Source organism: Bos mutus, chromosome 19 (genome assembly GCF_027580195.1).
Source record: "Bos mutus isolate GX-2022 chromosome 19, NWIPB_WYAK_1.1, whole genome shotgun sequence".
Taxonomy (NCBI): Eukaryota; Metazoa; Chordata; class Mammalia; order Artiodactyla; family Bovidae; genus Bos; species Bos mutus.
In genome coordinates this window covers 44,820,694-44,837,536 of record NC_091635.1, presented here as the reverse complement: position 1 = coordinate 44,837,536, position 16,843 = coordinate 44,820,694, and the positions used below count along the sequence as shown (strand labels likewise).

Genomic DNA, 16,843 nt, shown 5'->3' with positions numbered 1-16,843 from the left:
AACGAAAGCAGGTATTGAAAGGGAGGGAAAAGGACAAAAGCAGGACTCTGGATACCTATGATGGAGCCCACAGATAGAAAAGTCAAAGTGGGGAGTGGTTTAGACTCCAGGTTTCCAATGCAGAGGGTGCGAATTTCATCCCTGGTCAGGAAGCTAAGATCCCGCATGCCTCATGGCCGGCCAAGAAAATGCAACATAAACAACAGAAGAAATATTGTAACAAATTCAATAAAGACTTTAAAAATGGTCCATATAAAAAGAAATCTTAAAAATATAGGAAAGAAAAGTCAAAGTAATTCTGAATATTTCCCATTCACAGCTCACCAGCAAGACAGGAAAGTTACCCAGCATGTGGTCAGCGTTGATAGGAGCAGACAATCCAATAAGGTGCCCCCTGTCATCAGGAATCCTTCCATCCTTCTATGAGAGTTGATCCCCAGCTTCCCTGTTGAGAATCCATCTTCTCAAGTGGGGAACTGGCATGCACTGTGCTAGTGAGAAGCCTCTTGCTTTTTAGGAGAAATTGTATGGATGACACATCTCAGTGATGAGCAAGGTCCCGATCTTGGGCTTGGGACCATGATGGGTTCTTGGTTCTCTAAAATCAGGCTGAGGGATTTGCTGACTTGAAATAGGGCACAGAAAATGAAATGGGAACAGACATGGAGTTCCAAACATGCTTAACAGTACAGGATATGAACCAAGGCAGCTCCTGAGCCAGTGCCCCCTCCAAAGAGCGAGGTTGACTCTGAGATCCCGGGAGGAAGCAAAGTATTCCAGGTGTTCCTATATGCTTGTGATGGAAATGATGGAATTTGGATGCATGTCTGGTGGCTCAGATGGTATAGAATCTGGCTGCAAAGCAGGAGACCCAGGTTTGATCCCTAGGTTGGGAAGATCCCTAAGTTGAGAAGGTAACGGCTACCTACTTCAGTATTTTTGCCTGGAGAATTCTGTGGATAGAGGAGCCTGGCGGGCTACAGTCCATGGAGCTGCAAAGAGTTGGACATGACTGAGCCACGAACACACACTGGATTAGGCAATTGTGATTCTGGGTCCTCCAAAGGTCTCAAATCATAAAAAATGGTCCTCACCTTTCAATAACTGCCAAACAGATACCAAAGGAATGGGAACCCATCTTTTGTGGATGTCATTCCTAGTGTGGAAACTACCGCCTGGTGGTATTTTCACCTGTCTGAACTCTGGGGAGGAGGTCTCTGAATATTTTGAGTCAGACCCACAAGGCATCCTCGAGAGTCACAGCCCCTCTCCTTCCACCCTCAGTTCTCAGATATGTCCCATCACACCACGCACTTGCATCTGACTCAATAACCACACGCTGGAGGGAAAGCTAAGTATGTATTTACTCTCCACCTAGTGGTAGCTAGGTAAAATTGCAGGCATAATGATAAGGGAATGATCAACTCTACATTGCTCACCTTCAAACCCAAACCTATAAAGTGAAGTAGGCACTCAGATCCTCAGGGACCAGACACACATCACAAATAAACGAAAATGGACAAGTATTGTCAAGAGAGGCAACTCCTCTTTAGTTCCAACTGATTGTCCACTTTGGAAAATGCAGATCAGAGCTGCTTCATCATGTTCTGATTGTTTGAGAGAAGCCAGAAATTCTGATTTTAATGTGAAACCTCCTGATGCTTAAGACGGTGGCTGGATTTTCTTGAAAGCACTAGGTGAGCTAAATACAGCGTACAGTCCTCCCGTTTTCAAAGCTCAGCTGTACAGATGGTGACTGTCATCTCCCCTAATTGTGGGATTAGACTGCCACTTACCAGCTGCCATTTGTAACTACAACAGAGGCACCAACTGCTTTACTACACAAACACAGCTGGACTCCCCAGCCGTGGAGAGCAACTAACTCTACAGGAAGAAGCGGAAGGCTCAGCTGAGCCACCCAGTCATGGCAGCAGACTGGCCCCTGTGACCAGTTGCTGGCCAGTTAGGCACTAAATGGCTGACTGCTCCTGAAGGAAGCCTTCGGGGCCTGGGAGGCCTTTATCTGGTTCAGAAGCTAAGGCTGCTTCTCGAAGGACTTCCAAGTGCTCCTCGGCGGCTGTCAGCGACTGATCAATCCAATCCAGGCCTCCGGTCAGGTGGCAGGCGTTCCTGGTCACCAACACCAGATGACTGACTGACAGCAGCAGGGCAGTTGTCCTAGGTAAAAAAAAAAAAAAAAACAGGATCAGCTTCCCTAGGATCTAAGGGACTTTGCCCTAAAGCCCAAAGGGACAGAGTCTAGACTAGGGTTCCCCAAGCTGGAGTCCCGTCCTCAAGAGGTGGCTAGGTATGTAATTTTAAAAGGGTTCCATGCTCAAATAAATTTGGGAACATCTGGGTTAAACAAAGGTAGCTGAAGCCCTTCTCAGATGATGCACATGATAAAGTTCTAGGAAAAGAATGTAATACTCTTTGAGTCTCACTAACTTATTTAAGACTGGGAGCCCACGTTCTGCAACACATCCAATAACATCTCCCAGAAGAGGGTTCTGTGGGACAGTCTGGGTCTAGCCAATGGGATAAGCACATCCCCAGCTGCTGCCCACTTAAAGACAGGATCTTCATACCCCACCTTGGGCATCATGTATTGATTCTGAATCAATAAGACCCAGCGCTGGTTTACCATATTCTCACAAAAAATTTAACTGCAAACCAAATAGAGGAGGTGGCTTGCTTTTTCAGTATGGAAAAATTCACTGTAGAGCATCTTCTAAATAGTGAGTACGCATGATGCGTTTGGGAATGCATTACAGATGACGAGCCCATGAACACAGCTGGGCAGTAATAGAAGTAGAGTAGAGAAACCAACAGAATTGCTGTGACCCACAGCCTGTCTGGCAATTATTACACAATGGGCCTGTGAAACAGTCATATAAATCCGAGAGACAAAGGAACATGCTTTGTTTTGTTTCTTTTTAAGTGGGTTTGCATTTGGTAGAGGAACATAACAATCTCAAAAGCGTAAGTATGCTCTGTGTATGAGGGCCGATCATGAGACAGGGTTCCTGGGCATGTACTGAGAAGGTGAGCACAGCTTTAGCTGACCTGTCACTTCCAGTCTCAATTCCTGCCCACCACCCACACCAGCGACCCACTGGGCAGTACTCACAGCTGAGGCGTGTCTGCTTCAGGGGTCCAAAGAGCAGAGAGAGCCATGGGGGCAATGGGAGGGTGGGGAGGTGCAGATAGGACTTAGCTTGGATGGACGTTTCATCACAGAAAATTCAAAACCTAAGACTGTTTCTTCCTCCTGCTCCTCTGGGGTTTCAGGAAGAACTCTGGCCACGAGCATCCAGCCAGGCCTGGCTCACTGGTTGGCTGACCCTTCACAGTGAAGTGAATGGTACCCAAAGCTGGGGCAGTCTTGGGAACCCAACAAAGCAGACTTCTCCACCACCACCAAAACAGCCAACCTCACAGATCTGATAACATGGGGAGCTTTCAGCGTGAAAAGAGACACGACCACCCCACCCCTCTCACCGGGCATCCAGCAGCTTTGGGTCCAGCGGAGGGTACATGGATTTCACAACGTCGTCCACTCTGAGGGGAGGCAAAAGGTTTTCAGTATTTCCCTTTTCTTATGGCCTTTTCTCCTTCCTTCCTTTCCTCACCCCAAAGCTTCTCTTTAGACATTCCAGACCCAGCCTTTAGTGACTTTCTGTAACTGCATTCTCGGACAGGTACTTAAACAGAAAGACTTCAGAGACTTCCCTGGGGGGTCCAGTGGCTAAGACTCTGCGCTACCAATGCAGGGGGCCCAGGTTTGATCCTTGGTCAGGGAACTAGATCCCACATGCCACGATAAAGACCCAGTGCAGCCAAATAAATAAGTGAAAAATTAAATCTTTTAAAAACAAATAAATGAAAATAAATTTTAAAAGTTTAAATAGATAAAATTAATTAATTAAAAAGACTTTGACTTCTGTTTAGAGAATATTTCTTCTGGTTTTCAGTTCCAATGGATTAAAAAGTACAAGTTCACATATGTGAAATGATGTTCAAGATATACTACTATCATCAAAAAGGCAAACTGCCAAACAAGATATAAAGTCTGATGGATCCTATTTGCATAAAAATGAATAAACAATAGCTATGACATTTGGCAGGAAGTGAGGGACCAGTCTGCAGAAATACTTACCATTGAACAGTGATTGATTACTTCCAGGAATTGGGATGGGGTGGGACTGGGGGGTGGCGAGTCCCTTCACTTTTCAAATTCTCTATTTCTGCAATTTTTAACTTTTACAAGTGCTTATTACTTTTGTATTTTTTTTAAAAAATAGTTACAGGTAGATATTCAGAACACTAAAAAAATGCTCCAAGTTTAATTTGGGTTCAAACTGCTCCACTGGATTTCTTGCAGCACATGATACAGTTCATAGTTAATTTTTTAAAAAATCAAATTCAAGAAGGAACTACTTATTCATCCTCATTTGCATGATTCAATGTTTTCATTCAAATTCTTGCTCCTGGACCATTTAGTCAAGAAGCAAAAAATAACGATGAGTTGTTTGATTTCCAAAAGCACTTGCAAACAGGCTTGAAGGTCCTTCTCTTGGGGCTGAGGGGCTGATGAGGAAGCACAGACGCATGGTCACTCAGTGCCCAACTTGGCCAGCCCTTTTTCCTACCCTGTAGGAGAAGACAATGGCAAGCCACTCCAGTACTCTTGCCTGGAGAATCCATGGACAGAGGAGCCTGGAAGGCTACAGTCCATGGGGTCGCTAAGAGTTGGACACGACTGAGCGACTTCACTTTCACTTTCATGCACTGGAGAAGGAAATGGCAACCCACTCCAGTATTCTTGCCTGGAGAATCCCAGGGACAGAGGAGCCTGGTGGGCTGCCGTCTATGGGGTCACACAGAGTCGGACACGACTGATGCGACTTAGCAGCAGCAGCAGCAGCTGAAGCCACTCTTCTTGAAACGAGTATGCTATCAATACACTGCACAAAATAGAATAAGAAAAGCCATGGGGATAAAAGATGTGTGAGGGCAGAGAGAGCAAGGACCCTGACCGATTTATGGCAGGGATCGTTCTGGAAGCAGTCCAAGGTGCTCAGTAGGACGGGCCAGTGAGCGCCCCGCGTGAGGTCCACCCTCTGAGCGCTTTCACACCCTCGCTCCAGCACCGCTGCTAGGCCTGACCCCCCAGGACTCCACTGGGACTCAGAAATCGCCCTCTGTCTCCTTCTCCAAGCCCCCCGGTGATGCTGCCTTGTATCCTGGCGTCACAGGAATTTGCCAGGACCTGGGACGGCTCTTAGAAGTGACAGGAAGTATGAGCGAAGTCCAGCATATACTAGAGGAAGGGCTGGTGCTTGCTCGGAGCCTGGGTCCACTTCAGGCCAGGGGCCGACCTAGGCTGATCCCATTCCTGTAGCCACACCCGCCCGGGACAGCTCCAGAGACAGCTCAGATCCTTCTGGATTATCTCCCTCCCACTGTCTCAACTCACTGAACTCCCTGGACAGAGTTCAAGTGCACCAACTCTTTAACCAACTCTTTCACGTTCCCTCCGAGGACTAGTTCCTTGAGATCCATCCCAGCCCACAGGCGAAAGCGAGGACCCCTGGAACTCAGGAGGCTGATTTAAGAAAACCTCCTGAACTGGGGAAAAAAACTCCTGGCTCAGGCACATCCACATACCAGCCACTAGATGGCAGCCCCAACTTAGTACCACCCTTCCCTCTAAGAAACAGAGCTTTCTTTTCTTCACAAAACGGAGGCCAGATGAAGAAGGGGTGGAGCTGCTGTCGCCTGCAGTCCAGCCGGTTGCCTCCTACGTGGGATTCTGCAGACAGCCTGGAATCTGGGAGATATGAATGATCCCTTCACCTCCCACCCGGGCTTGGGGGCTGCTGGCCTGGCCATGGATGGGGCCGGGGCTGGTCTCAGTACAGATATCAGCTGGGGTGGGGCACACGGGAAGCTCACTGCTCACTGGGGTGTGGGCACCAGTGGCAAGTGCGCTTGCTGGCCCAGAGCCCGGGAAGGTGTGCCCAGGGGAAGGAGAGCTGCCCCAGCTGGCATGGGATTGAGGAAGAGGGAGCTGGGGGGCCCTAGTCATATGCTGGCACTTCCCAAAAAACCTATGGGAGGGGTCACGCCGGAGGGGAGGGGAGCCTGTGACACCACCCTAGCCTGAAAAGTCTCCCAGCCTCTAAACCCTCCTGGGCTCTCTGGGAATGTGTGGGGCATAAACCATTCAAGTTGCCCCTGAAGCTGCTCAGGGGAGCCTGTCCCTTCCCCCACCCCCACTTCTGGCCCCCCGCCACCCTGGAGTGTGGGGACCTCACCTGGGGCTGATGCGCTTGGCCACCACAATGATGTCACTGACGCTGGCTGAGGTCTTCATCTTGGCCCCTGAGCCCATTGTCATGGCAACGAGCTTCTCGGTCAGAGTGTGACAGATCTACCGCAACAGGGAGCAGAGAGGTGATGAGGCGGGGACCCAGCCCCCGAGGGTTTCTGCCATCCCACGAAGACAAACACGCCACCACCACCCCCCATCCCACGGCTGGGCCCCCCTAACCTCAAGGACAGACTGAAGTGAAAAGCATGCAGAGATGAGAGGGATGGAAGAGGCAAACCCAAGGACACGGCCGGGTAAGGAGGGTGGGGTGGGAACCTCAGACCAGGGCCAGGGTTTCTCGGCTTAAGAGAAGTCTGAGCTGAAATAATCTGTCCTAAGAAAAATCATGTGCTCTAACTTCATCCTCTCCCTTCAGGGCCAAAACCTATTTTCTCTCTCAATTCCTTCACCTCCTGGCTTTGTCTTCCAAAATGATAAAGATCTCTGCAGGCATCCTCAGAAACATGGCCAGATAAGCAGAATTTATATCAACAATTTTCTGGGATAACATTTTAGCATGTTTGTCATGAGGATGATAAAAGGGCCGTGGGGGGGGGGCAGGAAGGAAAATGGCAAGACTGGGACACACGGCCTTTCTCGTCATCCACCAGCGCGCCGGCCACCCCTAAAGCTTTGCTCCTCACTGTCGTGCCCCCCACAGTGTCAGAACCTGGATGTGCTTCTGTCCCTGGGGAAGAATTTCCATCAACTTCATCACATATACGTGGGGCTGGAAGAGAGGCAGAAAGAAGCCCGAGAGCCCACCCAGGGGACAGCCCAGGCCCTTCCCTCGAGGCCCCACCACAGGGTCTCCAGGGCAGGTGGCCAAGCAGCAGGGCTTCGAGCACTCAAGAGGAAGCTGAGAGGGTCTCAGGATGGACCACTGAGCCCAGTAAGACTCCTTACGGCTGATTTATCCCGCACCTCAGCTGCCATTCATCCCCCTCCTCTAACAGATAAGGGCAGGGGACAAAACCCAAAGATAGGACACATCCCGGTTGGGAGAAGGAAGACGTAATGTGGCATCGCTGCTCCAGTCATTAGACCTGTCCATCCCCATCTGTAACCACGGAGTGAGGTAAGTCAGAAGGGGAAAAACAAACAGCGTATAGTAACGCACAGAAACGAATCTAGAAAGACGGTATTGATGAACCTATTTGCATGGCAGCAAGGGAGATGCAGACATAGAGAACAGACTTACAGACACAGCGAGGGGAGGAAGGAGAGGGTGGGATGAGTGGAGAGAGTAGCGTGGAAACACACATCACCATATGTGAAACAGACAGGCAGTGGGAACGTGCTGTATGACGCAGGCAACTCAAACCGGGGCTCTGAGACAACCTAAAGGGGTGCGATGGAGTGGGAGGTGGGAGGGAGGTTTGAGAGGGAGGGGACATATGTATACCTATGGCTGATTCATGTTGCTGTATAGCGGAAACCAACACAGTATTGTAAAGTAATCATCTTTCAATTAAAAATAAATAAAGTTTTTTAAAAAGAGCTTCTTGGAACTCAACAATAAGCCTGGACTCTGGGACAACATCTTCCCAGGCACTTCTTTGTCCCCTAAAAGAATAGCTAAAGAAGAAGTGCGACAAATGACTTTTTAATATTTTGTACTGAATGACACTTAAGTGTCATTTTCAAATGACACACTTCACACACTTCAAAAAAGCTGCCTTTTTTGAGATCTTGAATAATTGCTAGACAAAGAGAGAAAAGTGTGGTTTCCCAGGCTACTACTGAAATGAACAATATTTGCCACTGGCCAAACACTTCAATATTATTATTGTCCTAATAAGTCTGAGAATGTAAGGCAAGAACTGGTAAGCAAATGCTAAAACTGTAAAAATTATCCCAAAACAATAAAAATTACCCCAAACTATAAAAATTACACAAAACTGTAAAAATTGCCCTAAATGCAAATTGGGTGCAACTCTCCACCCTGTCCTGGAGGCTGTTGGCTTTAAAACAAAAAACAGTCTGCTCTCAGGCTGAAGTATCATGGTTTGGATTTTTTAACACTGATTGATTGTCCTGTCTGGCTGACCACTGTCACAGAGAGGGCTGGTGAGGAACTTTCTAGTAACTGGAGATGCCCTAATACAGAGCTCAACTCGCTTCAAGGGCTGAGCCCTCAGTTCATGCAAGTATCCAGGAGAAGCTGAGAACTGCCCTTCCCCCAAATAGCTGCGGTCTTGCTCTGCTATTCTGCACACAGCTTTCTGCCTGGTCAGTGAACATGTGATTGGTGACTGTCTCTGCTATCTTTCCACCGGCCACTGTACTGTGAGGATCAGGTGGAGTAAAGCCTTTGAAAGGGCCTCCAGAATTCAAAGGAGAACAGACCAGGAGCGGAAATGAACAGAAGGAACTCCAAGAGTTACCAGAGGCCTCCTTCGGGGATCAGCGCTCCTCCCAAAGTCCCTCCTCCTGGAAAGTCTGTGCACCCAGATGCTTTGGTGACCACCCCCTTATTCTCCTGGGGAAATCAAAAGTATTACCTTCAAGATGGCGATGCAGTGGGACATGAGACCCCTGGGGAGACAAGAAGCATTTGTCAGGGCTTCTCCAGAGAGGCCCACCTCCCTCCAGCCACCACCTCCATGCCTCCTCCAGCTCTGACCCCCAGGCACGGCTGGACACCACCTGAGAGCCGGGACACCTCAGCGGTAAAATGAACAAGCCCAGGAGCTAAAGCAGGAAGCCCTTTCTTTCCCCTGTCTTCCCCTTTCCCCTCCAGCACCCAACAGACTCCTCCAGCTAGTGCCACAAGCTGAGCTTCGGAGACTGTTCCCTCCACCCAGGGAATCCTTCCCCGTATCCTCTGCCTGGTGAACTCATCTTTCAAGTCCTGAAGAGATTGCCCTGGCGGTCCAGCGATTAAGACTTCAAGCTTCCACTGCAGGGAGTAGGGGTTCTATCTCCAGTAGGAGCCGGAGAGAAGCTCCCCATGCTGCAAATGCAGCCAAAAAAAAAAGGAAAACAAAAAGACCTGGGACGAAAGGCGCCCACTCTGGGAAAGCCTTTAGAGGTCCACCCCGCTCCTCTAGCCCAGCAACTTCATAGACGCCGCCTCCTCCGTGTGCTCACTGCACCTGCAGAGACCCACCCCTTCCCTCCATCATTTCCAAAATAGTCTTATTTAGTAGAATTCTGTCTCCACCACCAGTTTCAAAGCTGCATTGTCTGGCCCAGAGCCTGCACATCACACCGGTTAACACCCACCCAGTGAATGAAGGGCTGAGCAACAGGGAAGGGGGCAACACACACTTCTGAACCCGCAGCGGGGTGGAGGGATCCCCGAGGGACCCTAGAGACAAAGACTGCATCCCTGGAGCCTGAGGGCCATATTCACGGGCACCTCAAGGATAACCCAAGCACATCACGGTGACTTTATAACACCTCTGCCACACATCTACAGGCCTCAGTGTTTGGTCTGCAAAATGGGGAAAGTGAGGACAATCACCGTGGTGTCACACTCTAGGTCCCCCCACAGTGAGGGTAGGGGAAAGCAGCAATGGACACAGTGCTCCAGGGTGCTCAGCCAAGCTCGGGCAAAGGAAGCCAGGAAAGGGTACCCAGGAGCCCAATTCGCCACCCACTGGCGGCTGGAGAAAAGCGAACAGTCCCCAAGGCCTTACGAGGCATCTTCGATCCAGTCTTCGTTCTCCAGAATGGCCTCGATGTGAGGGTTGGTGATGACAACGTCATCCAGTTCTAGCTCAGAGGGCTCAGACTGGGTCTCCATGGCGCCAATGAGGTCCACGATGGGCCTGGAAGGAAGAGCCCAGGTGAGTGGGTTCCTGCCGACTCTCTCCTCATCGAGGCCCACTTACCCTCCGAAAGGATAAGTGGAATGAGTAAGTGAAAGCAAGAACTTGTTCTAGATCCAAACCGAAGGTGAGTGGGACTTCGGTGCGGGCCAGGCACATGGTGAGGGAGTGAGTCAAGGAGGCAGGGCACAGGAACACAAGAAAAAACGACACACAACAAGAAGAGCTGCTCAGAGAAAGGCAGGGCTACAACCATAGTCATCACAAAGATATCCTACACAGGGATGCTTTTTCAGGACAAAACATCCATTTGTAACTTGTTTCCCCTTCAAGCCTACCTTTTATGGAGAAGCTCAAGTTCCTATTACCCAAACTGACCTGCACCCCCTACTAGTTCTGTAGAATCAGCTTCTGGGAGCCACCTTGGTCCACCCGCATGATCCTACCCCCTCCAAGTTATACTAGAGAAGAGGGGGATGTAAAAACACCTCCTACTTTAAAACAGGGTTCTTGAAAACATGAGACACCATCGCAGAGCTTTCCTGGGTCACACAAATGGGCATTTACTAATTATGACCACTCGACAGACATGCTGATAGGATTCAAACAAAGGGGTAAGAGAAACTCAGGGTTTAGTGGTCAGTGTCCCTTGGGATGTAGGAATTAAAATATCCCTAACCTGAAAATAAGATCTTGATTACCAAGTAGGTTTCATGTGAAGAACATCATGAAGAAATCTGCGCAGAGATGAGACATGATCTTATGCTGGGGTTTTGCAACCCCCAAGTGTCTACTGCTTCAGTGTGTGGCTTGGAGTGCGGGGCATCAGATTTCTGCTCCTATGAGGTTGGTTGGGGGCCTTCCCAGGTGGTGCTGGCGGTAAAGAACCCACCTACCACTGTAGGAGACATAAGAGACCCAGGTTCTATCCCTGGGTCAGGAAGATCCCCTGGAGCAGGGCAAGGCAACCCACTCGAGTATTCTTGCCTGAAGAATCCCATGGACAGGGCAGCCTGGCGGGCTCTGGTCCACAGGGTCACGCAAAGTCAGACACGACTGAAGCGACTCAGCACTCACGGACGCACGAGGTTGGTTAGAAAGGGGTTGTGCTGTGCTGTGCTTAGTCGCTCAGTTGTGTCCAACTCTTTGTGAGCCCCTGGACTGTAGCCCACCAGGTTCCTCTGTCCATGATTTGGCCTGCTCAGTTGTTAAGTGGACAGCTGGGGATAGACGGGTGCTAGATGAACAAGTTCACAGACAGAGTCCAAGGCAGTTCAGGATGCTGGAGAGCTTATGGAACATTCTTAGGCTCTGAGATCTTTACTGGGAATGACAGCCTTAGGGTACCATTTTCGAGATAAAAGTTGAGTGACAGTTGCCCAGCACCAAACTTCTTTTCTCTTTTGTTGGGGCTTCAGGGCACAGTTCCTCTCTCGTCCTTTCCCTCCCTGGGCCACTCACTTGGAATCATAGCACTGCAGGAGGTCTCGAGGCCGACAGTAGCGCTGCCTGCAAACCACCACCAAGGCTGCAAAGGAGGCCAGAAAGATGGTGGCCAGCACGCCTATGGCAACAATCACCACGGTCTCCATGCTTCCAGCTGGCTCCCTCAGTCCTGGTCAGTCCCCCTCATGGGCTGAAGCTGGAAAGACACAAGGGTTGAGCAGCCTGGTGAAGCAGCAGCAAAAGAGTGGGGTCTTACCTGCTGGAAGGTGGAGCGGAAGGCTCCACCTGTGGACACCCGAGGGCCTGAACAGAATCAAGACACATTTTAGGTCATGCCCCAAATGTTGTCTTTTCCTTTACTACTGGGTTGGCCAAAAAGTTCATTCCAGTTTTTGTGGAAGATGTTATGGGAAAACTTGAATGAACTTCTTGGCCGACCGAATCAAAGCCTTTGCTCCCCAGTTGGAGCAGGATGGCCCCTTCGGCCCGGGACAAAAGGATACACTGTCAGTAGCGCTGCTGTTTCCGTATCCACACCAGGCACCAGAAGGAACACCCACCTAAGAAGAAGGGCGGGCTGTATTCACTGAGGGTCTGTCTGTGCCAGGCACTTGGTGGTACGTGTTTATCCTTCTAACGATCCTATGAGGACGGTGTTAGTATCCCCATTTTACAGTTGAGAAAACTGAGGCCCAGAGAGGTTAAGTAATTTGTCCAAGTCTATGTAGTCAGGAAGCATAACGTCATCCACCCAAACAGAGACGGATTATCACCTGCCTTGTCCTTTCTAAGGAGAAAAGAGGATTCTAAACATTCTGGGGTAAGTTTTGATCTTGAGTTTCAGTCTTGGAAACGTTGCTGTTGTTTAGCCACTGAGTTGTGTCTGACTCTTTGCAGCCTCATGGACTGTAGCCCGCCAGGCTCCTCTGTCCATAGGATTTCCCAGGCAAGAATACTGGAGTGAGTTGCCATTTCCTTCTCCAGGGGATCTTCCTGATCCAGGAATGGAACCCATGTCTCCTGCATCAGTAAGTGGATTCTTTATCACTGAGCCACCAAGGAAGTCCCGTTGGAAACTTACAACTGGTATTAAACTGTTTGTCGTCTGTTTATTGCCTGTTTTCATTTAGGAGGTTATTTCACACCTATTTTAACCTCACAGGCTGGAGAAGCAATGGCATCTCAGAGAAGTATATATTCACACTGTTATTTCATTGTAGGTCTCCCACTTGTGTCCTTCTGAGCCAGTCTTCCTCCCTTTCTGGGCTTTAATTTCTGCACCTGTAAAAAAGGGTGCTTTGACATAGAATTCTCACTCCAGGACAGTACATCTCCTCTATTTGAATTTAATCCTATGTTCCATGTCTGGAGATCCAAATGCTCCTGATCATCATTCAGTAAGTATTTATTAACCACTTAGTATGCACCAAGCAGAGGACTGGATTCTGGAGACTGGAGATAAATAAGACATGGGCCCCAAAACCTAGTGGGGGAGGAGCCTGGGGAGAGAGGTAGACAGGCAGACAAACCATTTCAACTTAGTGTGCATGTGCCACATCCAGAAGTACATGAAAAGAGAGTACCAGTGTTTGCAAGATACTTTCTGGGAAAGCTTTTCGCCCAGAGCTGGTGATGCTTGAGCTGGGTTTTGACGGTTGAATAGGAGTTTTCCGGGTGGACTAGGCTGGCTCAAAGTGCCAATGAAGCCAACTCAGAGGACTCACAGAGCTGCTGTCCCACCTGGCTGTGCACTTGCCCACAAGGGTGAGAAGACTGAGCTCTACCTTTTCATCTCTGATTGTGTTAGGAGGAGGCGTGGGGGTGTCCTGCTCGGTGACCGTGGATGTGTTTCTCTGTACTGTCCCTCCTAAAGGGCTCCCTCCTTCAGCCCTTTTCCTTTCCTTCCCCTCTCATTTCTCACTCTCTTCACTTGCCCTCGCTCAGCTTTCCGCTCCATTCCCGGCTCTTTTTCCCCTCCCCTAGTCTCAGGCTTTCTCGGCGTTTCCCTTCCCCTCCCCCCGCCCTGGGTCTCCAAAGACCACCCGCTTTGTTTCCTCTCTTCCAGTGCGAAGTTTCGGGTGTGTTTCTCTGCGTGCACCAGCTTTTCTCTCGAGTCGTTGCGGTCTCTCTCCGCGATCGGTCTGCGTGAGTGTTTCTTCGTGTGTTTCCCTTTTTCTTTGTGTTATTTTCTGTGTGTTTCCGGATGAGTTATTCTGTTTCCCTCTAGTGGGTTCTAAATCCACAAGGAGAAAACAAGACCCAAGACCCCATCTCCTTCCTTCTGCGCGGCGCACCGCCCCCCGCCCCGACCCAGAACACCCACCCCACACCCAGGTCGTCGGGAGGGAACCCCACGCGCCCCGGCGCGCGCCACGCGGGGCCCGATGGCTCCGAGGCGCACGGCTCCAACTTAGCCCGCTCGCGGGCGCCGGGCTCCCCTCCCCCGCCGCACCCTTTCCCCCTACCCCCAACCCCCGCGCACCCCGCTCCGAAGGGGCGGTGGGCTGGGAGCCCCGGGCCCCAGCTCCGCGGCGCGCCGGGCTCACCCACCTGCGGCTGCGGCTGCGGCTCCGGGACGCAGGCGGGGGCGCTCCCGCGGCCGGGCCCCCCGCGATGGCCGAGTCGGGGCGCGGGACTGGCGGCCGCCGGCGAGCGGGGCATGCCGGGAAGGCGCGGAGATAAGTCCGGGCGGCCAAGCCCCCGGCAGCGGCGCGGGCGGGGGAGCCGCGGGCCGAGCATCCAAATCCCCCGCTGCCAGGCGCCGCCGTCACCGCCAGGCCCCCGGGCCGGCCGGGGGTTGGGGCCGCGAGAGGCCCCGGGCAGCTGCGGGGCAGTCGCTCAGCGACCCGACGGGCGGTCCCTGCACCCCCGCGGGGGCCAGGCGGGGCGGGGAGGGGGCGCCGAGGAACTGGCCGTCCCCTGGGGTTGGGGAGCGCCCCGCGGCCCCGCATTGTGGCTGGTCCCGGAGCGGGTCTACTCCGCTGTTCGCTGGCTGGTTTACATCCTGGCTCTGCGGCTCACTGGGCTTCCCTGGTGGCTCAGACGGTAAAGAATCCGCCTCCAATGAGGGAGACGTGGGTTCGATCCCTGGATCGGGAAGAGCTCCTGGAGGAGGGCTTGGCAACCCACTCCAGTATTCTTGCTTGGAGAATCCCCATGAACAGGGGAGCCTGGCAGGCTACATACAGTCCACGGGGTCGCAAAGAATCGGACGCGACTGAACAACCAAGCACAATCACACTGCCACTCACTAGCTTGTACACTAGCTTGTACACCTAGCGGGTACCTTGGTTTCTTCCTCTGCCAAAGGGACCAGGACTTATAAGCATCCTGAGTTAAATGTCCAGATGCGGACCATGTTGGGCCCAGGATCAGTGGTGAATCAGTAGTAGCTCTTATGATAGACTGAGCCCCACTGGGTAGTGACAGGCAGCCGCATCCCTACCAATCGCCTGTCAGGGACAAGGGTAGGAATACACCACAGGGGTTGGGGGTCCTGTCCCTTCCGTTCAAACCCTACTCCATCCTGTACTAAAGGGGGACCCACAGTGCATACGCTGCCCCCACCCTGCAGTGGGCCATCCCTCAGGCCTGAAGATGCCCACACCAGGCTGCCTTGGAAGGACAGATGTCCACAAAGGCCCTGGAAGCAGGCTGTGCATAGTGTGAGCAGGGATTTCCGGAGTCCAGAGTCCGAGGAGCATGTCTAGACGGGCTGTGGCCTTTCCTTGGCCCTCAAACTCTGCAGGACCCGAGCAGGGCCAACTAAAGCCTGGGACCCAGTTGACCAGTCTAAGGGCCATACTGTTGACAAGTGGTGAAGGATTCAGACTAAGCCCCTGGCGCTTAATGAAGGCACTTTGATCTTGTGACTCCTAGATTATGTCCAGCCCACAGCAGTATTGTTTTGGCTTAGAGTTTTAAAAAGACCAAGTTAGCTGCCAACATTTTTAAAAATCAGGAACTGTATAGATACCTCTAGATTTTTTGCCTCTCTGGAAAATTCATAAGACCATTGGTTGCAAGAGTCATGAGAGAGGGGTGGGTGAATCTCCAGGCCTGCCCTCCCGGCCCACCCCTGTTCCCTGCTGGGTGCAAATACCCTCACACCTCACACCCTATTAAGGCCTTGGCCATGTGAGAGCTCAGGTTGCCCACCATTGGCACTCTGGGGCCAGAGGGTTGAGTGATGATTTTATTACCCTCCAAAAGGCTTTTATGGAAAACCTGCATTCCATGTAAGGAAAACAGACCGACAGCAAAGCAGCGAACATCAGAATGGGTGACTGGGAACAATCAGCATCCCCATGTCTTGGGGATACGCTTGAGAAAAATGGAGTGCTGTTTTTGTCTTGGGTGGTTTAGACACTTGTGACTCTATAGGAGAGATATTTAAAGAAAGCTTTGGGTCTTCCCTGGTGCTCCAGTGGTTAAGACTCTATGCTTTCAATGCGGGGGAGTGGGGGGGGATGTGTGCAGGGTCCCTGGTTAAGGAAGTAAGACCCACATACTACATGGTAGAGCCAAAAAAGTAAAAAGAAAGCATTAAGCTTGTGTAAAGGGGGTTATAAATGGAAAAGACTTACCAACACAAACAAAAGCAACCAAAAAAAAAAAAAAAATCTCAGCTGCTGCCGGAGCTGACAGTGCAAATGCTCCAGTTAACCACCCACCACCCAACTGCGGGGAGAAGAGGGTGGTGCTAAGGTGGAACCAGTGCCTTTCCTAGCCAGCTGTGTCCCTTCATTCTGGCCACTCCTGCCATCTCGGTGCCCCTTGAAGTCTCTCCGGATTGACCTGAGAAGACCTTGTGTGTACTCAGTGTTCTTACTTGCAAGCAATAGAAACTGGTTGCTTGTCCCACGTGGAAAGGGGTCTTATTGAAAGGATCTGGGATGCCCATAGCATCAGCTGGAGACTGAAGACCAGGATTAGGAAGTCGGCAGGCACCACAGGGAGTTCCAAGGGCTGAGTGCCACCGCCCTGAAATGATCGTGACCTTCTCTTCAACTTTATCTTTATTCCGGAATCAAAGTCCTGGGTGGGACCTCACCCTGTTGGCTTGCCCTGCAGGAGGTGAGATTCAGGCAGAGCCCTGCCTTCCAATATCTGTGCACACAAGGGCAGGGTCCCCCCATGAATACAAGAGGGAGTGTTGCTAGACTGCTCCCCACAATTCAAATGCCCCTAAATATAGCCCTTTCCCCACTCAGTCTGAGCATCAAATTGTGTAAGGCTTGGTTCC

At 51.1% G+C, this 16,843-nt stretch overlaps 1 protein-coding gene across 3 annotated transcripts; it reads right to left on the bottom strand.

The window, feature by feature from the left end:
- Positions 1 to 1,346: 1,346 nt before the first annotated feature.
- TMEM98 (transmembrane protein 98) lies at positions 1,347 to 14,583 on the bottom strand. 3 transcript variants are annotated; one of them, XM_070390445.1, is made up of 7 exons: positions 14,149 to 14,287; positions 11,614 to 11,794; positions 10,021 to 10,152; positions 8,881 to 8,914; positions 6,321 to 6,436; positions 3,502 to 3,561; positions 1,347 to 2,178 (listed from the first exon to the last, which is right to left on the bottom strand). In XM_070390445.1, exons 2-7 carry the CDS (start codon positions 11,742 to 11,744, stop codon positions 1,971 to 1,973), a joined length of 681 nt encoding a protein of 226 aa, XP_070246546.1. In that variant the 5' UTR covers positions 11,745 to 11,794; positions 14,149 to 14,287; the 3' UTR covers positions 1,347 to 1,970. The 3 variants fall into 3 exon arrangements, with proteins under 3 accessions (XP_070246546.1, XP_070246547.1, XP_070246545.1); XM_070390446.1 differs by lacking the exon at positions 14,149 to 14,287 and adding an exon at positions 12,159 to 12,177; XM_070390444.1 differs by lacking the exon at positions 11,614 to 11,794 and having other exon boundaries at positions 14,149 to 14,583.
- Between the last annotated feature and the right edge of the window lie 2,260 nt (positions 14,584 to 16,843).